This window comes from Polypterus senegalus, unplaced genomic scaffold (assembly GCF_016835505.1).
Source record: "Polypterus senegalus isolate Bchr_013 unplaced genomic scaffold, ASM1683550v1 scaffold_775, whole genome shotgun sequence".
Classification (NCBI taxonomy): Eukaryota; Metazoa; Chordata; class Cladistia; order Polypteriformes; family Polypteridae; genus Polypterus; species Polypterus senegalus.
The window spans coordinates 33,355-40,787 of NW_024383913.1; the positions used below are offsets into that span (position 1 = coordinate 33,355).

General features: G+C 37.8%; 1 protein-coding gene and 1 long non-coding RNA gene across 2 annotated transcripts; one reads left to right on the plus strand and one right to left on the minus strand.

Annotated features, from left to right (window-relative positions):
- The first annotated feature begins 636 nt into the window (after positions 1–636).
- LOC120521728 lies at positions 637–1,654 on the plus strand. Its single transcript, XR_005632183.1, has 3 exons — positions 637–684; positions 1,182–1,227; positions 1,563–1,654. It is a non-coding gene; the product is annotated as an uncharacterized LOC120521728 (long non-coding RNA).
- A 1,019-nt stretch (positions 1,655–2,673) lies between these two features.
- Positions 2,674–6,951, minus strand: LOC120521729. Its single transcript, XM_039743128.1, has 11 exons — positions 6,849–6,951; positions 5,519–5,680; positions 5,401–5,436; positions 5,221–5,293; positions 5,055–5,132; positions 4,379–4,500; positions 4,149–4,283; positions 3,940–4,046; positions 3,725–3,869; positions 3,461–3,587; positions 2,674–3,309 (listed from the first exon to the last, which is right to left on the minus strand). Exons 1-11 carry the CDS (start codon positions 6,894–6,896, stop codon positions 2,972–2,974), a joined length of 1,371 nt encoding a protein of 456 aa, XP_039599062.1. The 5' UTR covers positions 6,897–6,951; the 3' UTR covers positions 2,674–2,971.
- Between the last annotated feature and the right edge of the window lie 482 nt (positions 6,952–7,433).

Below are 7,433 nucleotides of genomic sequence, written 5' to 3' on the forward strand. Positions count from 1 at the left end.
TTTTAACAGGACATACTGAGACAGCAAATGATGCATAGACTCCTCTCTAAACTGGAAGCTGCTTTAAACCAACAACCACTAAATCTGGATTATTTGGAGTTCTTGACTCGTCATGAGCTTGTTCTGTTTGAATCTTTCTCTCAGCAAATAGGTGGTCTGTCAGAGGTTACAGAGGCTCTACAAAATGTTCATCATCTGGTTCAGTGTGAAATTAACATCACCTCTGTGGGAATTATTGAACTGGAAACAGAAGTTGGTCTGGGACCTGGCCACCCCAAAATCGTATTTAGAGAGAGAAAAACTGAAGAACTTGTTGGACACTCAGCTGCCAGTCAGCTGCATCGCTAAATGTCTTGGTGTTTCAAGAAGAACAATCTTCAGGAGGATGCAAGAATTTGACTTGTCTGTGAGAGGAACATACAGCACAATGAATGACCAAGAGCTGGACAACATCATATGGCTATCAAAAATCAGATGCCAAATGCTGGCTATCGAATGGTTCAAGGACATTTGGTTTCTATGGGTCTCCGTGTTCAGTGGTGGAGAATGATGGCCTCCATGCATCGAGTTGATGCTGTTGGGATCTTCACACGGATTACAGAACTAGGCTGTGTTGTGCGAAGAAGCTACTCTGTGAGGCCCTCTCTCCCTTGTCCACATAGACACAAATCACAAGCTAATAAGGTAAAATACCCACTTATATAGCTCTAATAAAAGTTGGGCAGAAAGATGCACGTTATACTTTAAATCTGTTTTAATCAACCTTATCTGATAGGTCTTTCAGTGTGTTTATAATATTTTAAAAAGCACTTCATAGAGTAATATTAAGTAAAAGGATTACAGGATGTGTAACAAAAGCAGTAATATTGTTAATTGTAAATTTTCTTGAGCAATTATTTACACTTTGTATATCGATATTTTCCATGATAACAAGCCTATCAACACATAATATGGTAAGTGCTCCTGAAAACTTAAAAAAAAATCATGACAAGGGAACTAAAATATTAAGTCTCATTGAACTTATCCACTTTCACATATAAAAATGTTGGTATTATTTTCAGCACACCTGACAAGTGTCCAGTTTAAATCAGTGGCAAGTTTGCATACTGAAAAATGTATTTTCAATGTCTTACATGTTCTGCAAATCAAGCCTTAGTGAGATTGTTTTCCCTCTGAAACAGGTACAATGTTGTGATCTTTGGTGGAGTGGATGGCTACTCAAGGAAGGTAAAATTTAAACTGTTATGTAGAATATTTGGTAGTTTTGAAATGAGAGCTGTATTAGGTTATTTCTTTATGAACATCAATTATTCAGCAAGCCAACATAGTGGACGATTTGCAGTTTAAAAAAAAAATTATAATCAGTTCTTTACAAAAAAAAGGTTATTTTTTGATAAGTACTACCAATATTGATGTATAGACTACTCAAGCTTTGAATTATGGTTTTGAACATAGAACCGTACAATGTTCCTTGAACACTTATTATGGAACTGCATTATTAACTGAAAAACTATACATGATCTGAAACCAGATCTTTAATTTTCCATTTGTTTTTACTGCAGGTCCTGTACTTGGATGCAGCAACTAACAACAGGGCAAAAACTGCATTCTCATTTTTCCTGAGATCAGCCCAGCTTCACGGCTTGCCATCAAGGTTTAATGCCCTGATCAAATTTATATGCTAGCAACAAGTTTCATTAAAGACAACTTCCTTAAAAATGTATTTTTATCATAGGGTTAGGCAGATCAAGGAGTAGAAAACCTGGACATTGCACATTTCATGTTTGCCACAAGAGGAACAGGAGAGCGAGTTTCATATCTGGAAAGAGTGTCCACAATCAGAGGTTAGTCTTTTGATGTTTTTTTTATATTATTATTGACTGCATGGGTAGATTGTTGTAGCAGTTCTGATATTGATTTAAAGCATATAATACCATAAATCCAAATTCAAATGTATTTACAGAGTAGAACGACTTTGGCGTGATGTCTGGATTGCAGTCACTAGCAAGTACCATGATGTTCTTCACTCACTTGAGGAGGATGGCCTGCTTGACATTTCAGATGTCATTCATCTCTTTGGTGTCCACTACATCTTTGTCCCTCGACTCCGAGCAGATCTTGTCACCTTTGTTGGAGGATGGAATAATCATCCCCTCAGGACAGAAGGTGGTCTCACTCCTGAACAGCTCTGGTGTATGGGACATCTACAAGAGCTGGATGAGGGCGAGACTTGAGGTACCAGATCATAATTTTTTGCTCTTCTGAAACTCTGCTCTTCTGAAATTAACATATTAAACACTTGTGGCACATCTGCGAGATGCTTCTGGTGATTTTATACATTCTTGCCTATCAATTACCACTAATGTAAATCACAGTAAGAAGAACATGAAAACAAAGGCATTCTTTTTAAATTGTTGTATTTATTGGAAAAAACGCTTACACAAAATAACATTACTCCCAAAAGTACCTATTCTGGAATAATGACTATTATATATGTTTGTGGATTTGAAGGAGCTTCAGGATCCAGGCATTGACTGGGAGAGTGCTGTACTGCAAGAAGAATCTAACAGCACAGTTGTGGTTCCTGAAATTGAATGCCCACTGGATGAGGAAACCCTGGAGGGACTTCAGAGAACAATTAATCCCTTGGAACATTCAGAATCTTACGTCGTGACCTGTATATACAATTCTTGCTACTGGTGTCAAACCAACAGTGACACTTAAGATGGACGTGAAAGTCAACGCTCTTTTGTTCTCAAATACTGGATTTCTTTGCTGAAAGATTACAGATTACAATTCAGATTACAAGTAGACAATCAAACAAAGCACTTGCTTAATATCTATCAACGTAGGACCCTACACAAAGTTTTGAAGTCTTATCATTTTCATGAAACAGCTACGAACATCTTAACAGCTAATGTTTAGAAACATTTTTACTCATTTAGTTTCCAAATTACAAGACAACAATGTGTTAAACTCTGTGGAATCCACCACCATATCTAACTGCTGCACTCATTATGGTTTTAAACATTGTGTACGTGTCCAGATGCTGCACTGGAAAAGTCACAGTACAAGTGCATGCACTCACAACTGGGTAACAAATTGAGTGATCTCCCAGCCGCTCCTTACATTCGTGGTCAAACTTGCATGTTATTTTGAAATGTCTCTTTTCATCAGGAAGGATGGGAACATGGGACTGGCCGGTCATCCACTGGAGCACATGCTGGACAGCAAGAGACTCTGATTTTTCACCACCTGCACCGCCTGTGTTTCCATCTGTGATGTTTGAAAATGTTTCTGAAGTCTTTTCTAAATAAAAAGCAATCTGGATTACAATGTTTTAAATTAACAACTAAGAATACTTCCTAGTGCCCTGTATGTTAAAGCAAAAATATTTAACAGATGCATACGGTATATATACACAATACTATAGGTATATACAGCTAATACTATATAGTACCTGATGCTTCAATCTCCTGCAAGAAATCTTGCAAAAAATTTATGATCTTCCTCTCAGTTCTCTCCCTAGATGTCCCCTTTTCACTGAAATGTGGTTGGCAGCTCATCATAATGAAATCAGCGTCTGGCTGTAAATAAGGAAATAAAGTAGATTATATTATAGATATATTGTTCATTCAAAACTAATAAATAAATACAGGATAACTACAGTACAGATAAGTGGACTGTCTTCGGATCAGACTGAAGCTGCTATGTTAATACTTACTTTGAGGATTTTCCCAGGCACAAACAAACTGTGGCAAGCTTCAGGATTTACAGCCATCAGGTTCACAAGACCATACAGTTCCATGCCCTTTCTGAGCTGCTGTAGCATTGGAATCAGTCTTGTTGTAGAGTGTAAGACAATGGCACTTAAAGAAAACAAAACAAAATGAAAAACTAGTTGGGGATGGGTTAATGATCTCTCTGACTTTTTCTAAACGTATCATGCTTTCCTTACTATCCATCTTTATCTGGTTTGTGTATCCACAGGTGACAATTTCATCAGCCCACAACATCAGAGACTGTATGTCTGCTGCATCTTCAACCTGGAAATGTATAATGTGAAAGAGGAAATACAGAAGGTTAAAAGTGTTTAAAAACACCATACTCATAATATATCATGTGCCAGAGCTAAACCAGGTGCTCACTTTGCTGATGAGCAGGGAAGATTCCACATCTGCAACATCCTCCTTAGACAGACAGCTGAAATCAACCTCTCCTGAGCAGAGGAAATTGTAGCACCATTCTTTGAAAAGGCAGGAGATGGGCCTCCTTGAGGCTGACTGCAATTATTTCACCAACAGTTCTGTGAAGACAAATGATTATAATTCATTTTCAGGTAACATTTACAAAATATCGGATGCATTAAATGTAATACACAAAGCTCGTATGTAACCAACCTGAAGTTTTCATTATCAAGATCGGTCAGAGAATACTTGGGGTTTTTGCCCTTGTTCTCAGGTCCTTCAAAGAATCTGCTTTCAATACCTGAAATCATGTCTTTCATACAAAAAATATCCGCATTTTTAAGTTATCCATTATTTTTGACACTAGGACAAAACAGGTAATAGGCAACTCACCACTCAAAAACTCTTTCCTAAGTGCTCCTGTATCCACGCCTGCCTCTCCAATGAAAACCACCCTAAGAACACTGGTGGGAGATGCAGATTTTTTTCTCTGCCACTGGAGAATGCCTCTGTCTGGAAGGTCTTCTCTGTCCACACACAACTTAAATTCTGTTGTGGTGTCGACTTGTTGTTCAAGGCAACGCAATACATCTTCCACGCTTAACAAAAACAGGGTAGAAAACATCCTAAGTTCTCAAAGAAAAATAATCATCTTTAGATTAAAAGAGGCTACCACATTAAACTTGATTAGAACTTATCGCAGCATGTTCTGTGCAACAATCTTTAACCATAATTTAAAGTAGTGTGATCATAAAATGTTTTATATGAAATTAAAACCCAGCTATTGTTTAAAAGATCTTACACATAATTTTAACAAATGGTTCTGCATAATAGTGTGTATATGAACTATAATAGAGCAAAGATTACCTGTCTGTTGTGCATACTGAAGTTTGAGTTGGTGTGCATGTAGTTTGGTCATTTTCTTCAGGCACCATGCATTGAAAGCTGTTGACGAAACAAAGTAAAAAAAATACATATGTTTGCGTGGACTGTTACTGATTAACATTTTTCATAAATGGCTGAAAAAGATTACCTATCCCACACAGACTTGCGTGGACTGTGATCTCATCTTCAGGAAAGTCCTTAGTGCATATTGGACAAATAACCTACAATTTCAAAAAGGGGGTACATGTTATGCATAGTGGGAAAAAGATCATTACCGATACAAAATTTATTGTAGTTACTATGGTTTTTAGTAATTTGCTAGGTTTACCTTGCATTTGCTTTTCACAATGCATAACTCAGATTCCTGCAGAATTAAAAAACAGTAATTGTGATACTATATTATTTAATTAAAATTGCTCATTTTGACTTCATCAAAATTGTCTCACCTCATCATCAGTCTCATCAGGAGAGAATTTTCCTTTGCACGTATTAATGTGTACTGCAAGCATCTGCAGAGGCATAACTTCATTACACTGGTAACATAACTTCTTTGGCATCTTTGAAAAGTGCTGTGAGTCGGGAGGTAGAGGAGATGTGTCTAATGTTTCCTGAAGAGGTACAATGTAAAAGTGGATTTGCCACCTCCTGACACAGCTTTCAGTGTTTTGACAGAATATCCTTCTGTTTCAGGTGGAATTACAGTGAGCTTTCGTCGACCACTGCCACCTTTATTGACAGAAAGATAGCACATACAATCAAGCAGCAAAAGTATCAACTACATAATTCTAATGCAGTATGAGCACGCAAGAATGCCAAAAACACACATAAAAACTGAATTTACAACAAACCTGTTGCCTTATGCAAGAGCCATCCTCCACAAAGATATTCCATTTTGGAAAGGTTTCTTCCAGAAGTCTTGAAATCTTAGTTAAAAACACAGTTAAGCAGAATGGAACACTAAATGGACTGTGGCATATGATTCAGGCTAAATCGTCTGCCAATGACTTATTTTAATACTGACTATACAACCTTACCTCTGCATGGTCACCATCTTCTGGAAGAGACACGGTTTGTCTCCCCATGCCAGCTTGTAGGAGTTCAAGCTCCTCAGCTGGCAAAGGAGTGTAGGATGTGTTTTTTGACAGCAAATAAAAACTGAGGCCTGTGGTCTTACTGCCTGCCTTAACAAGCTGTTTAGTAGATGTAAAACATCTCTTTTTACCACGGCTCAAGTTTGATTTGAAATGTCCTGGAAATGATCTGTGTGATGAAAATGCATGAGTTTAAAAAAATGCAGTGTTGCATAACATAAGGGTTATTGTTTAATAAAGTTATTAAATATGACACCAGTCCTTAATAGCACATTTTAATTTAGAAATCAATGTTGATAAATCGATAAAACAAATAACTGTAACAGAAAAGATTGCAAAACATTTAGAAAAAAAACACACACACAAAAAAAGCTAACACCTTGTCATCTCTTGCTGGATAGTCAGAGTTCTAGGCTCCGGCTGCCCACTCTCTGTTGGCCTCCCTGAAGGATTTGTGGATATGTTGTTAAGCAGCAAAGACACCAGATTTCTTACTGCTGACTCAACTGCACCATTACCCTAAAAAGCATGATTGGGATACACTGCCTCAGTAAGACAACTACGCTGGTAATTACCCATTAGGCTAGCTTAAACTCTACAGCTGCATCTGTAACTACAATTTCACGGCATATTAAACAGAAAGGACAGCAAATTACTAAATTCACACAAAAAAAATTAAACTCACCTGATACTGTGGTGTAGTATTATTGGAGCCATTATTTGATTCTGCCATCTCTTCTTTGGCTGCAGAGTAAATCAAAACTCCCTCTATCTGCAAGAAGCGAGGCTGAGTGGAAGTGTTTCCGGTGTCCGAATGCAGCAGCTAGCGAGCTGATTGGAACCGTAAGAGCCAATCAGAATTTTTGAAACCAAGTCTGTGATTGGTTGGTTTTGTGGCACACTTATAATGGTGTACAGAGAGTTGAGCGCTCGCAGCAGATAATGTTGTGAGCGCAAGCAACACATTGCGAGCAAGCGCAAATGAAAAAACTGAGCGAGAGGGGGTGCTATTGTGTGTGTGTATATGGATAAGCGCAAACACTGAAATACATTTTTTGCACGCAGCAAAGAATTTTGTTCACTCAAATTCAGCTTTGTACACTCAAAATAAATTTCTCTTCAAATGCAACACTTGCACTTGCAATCTTTTTACGCGCGCCAATATTTTTTACGTGCTCAGAATAGTGGCACTGAAATAACGCCATAGGCCCATCACTACCTGCAGCCACAGGGGTCCACAAGACCGAGTTTGGGAAACGCTGGTATAGAC

Excerpts from the sequence above, each read along its gene's own strand:
- LOC120521729 (XM_039743128.1), bottom strand. The coding sequence starts at position 6,896 with ATGGCAGAATCAAATAATGGCTCCAATAATACTACACCACAGTATCAG. Across the intron at positions 4,501-5,054 it reads TCAGTATGCACAACAGACAG|ACATGATTTCAGGTATTGAA; the intron begins GTAATCTTTGCT and ends TTTGTATGAAAG. Across the intron at positions 3,588-3,724 it reads TGCCTGGGAAAATCCTCAAA|CCAGACGCTGATTTCATTAT; the intron begins GTAAGTATTAAC and ends CCTTATTTACAG.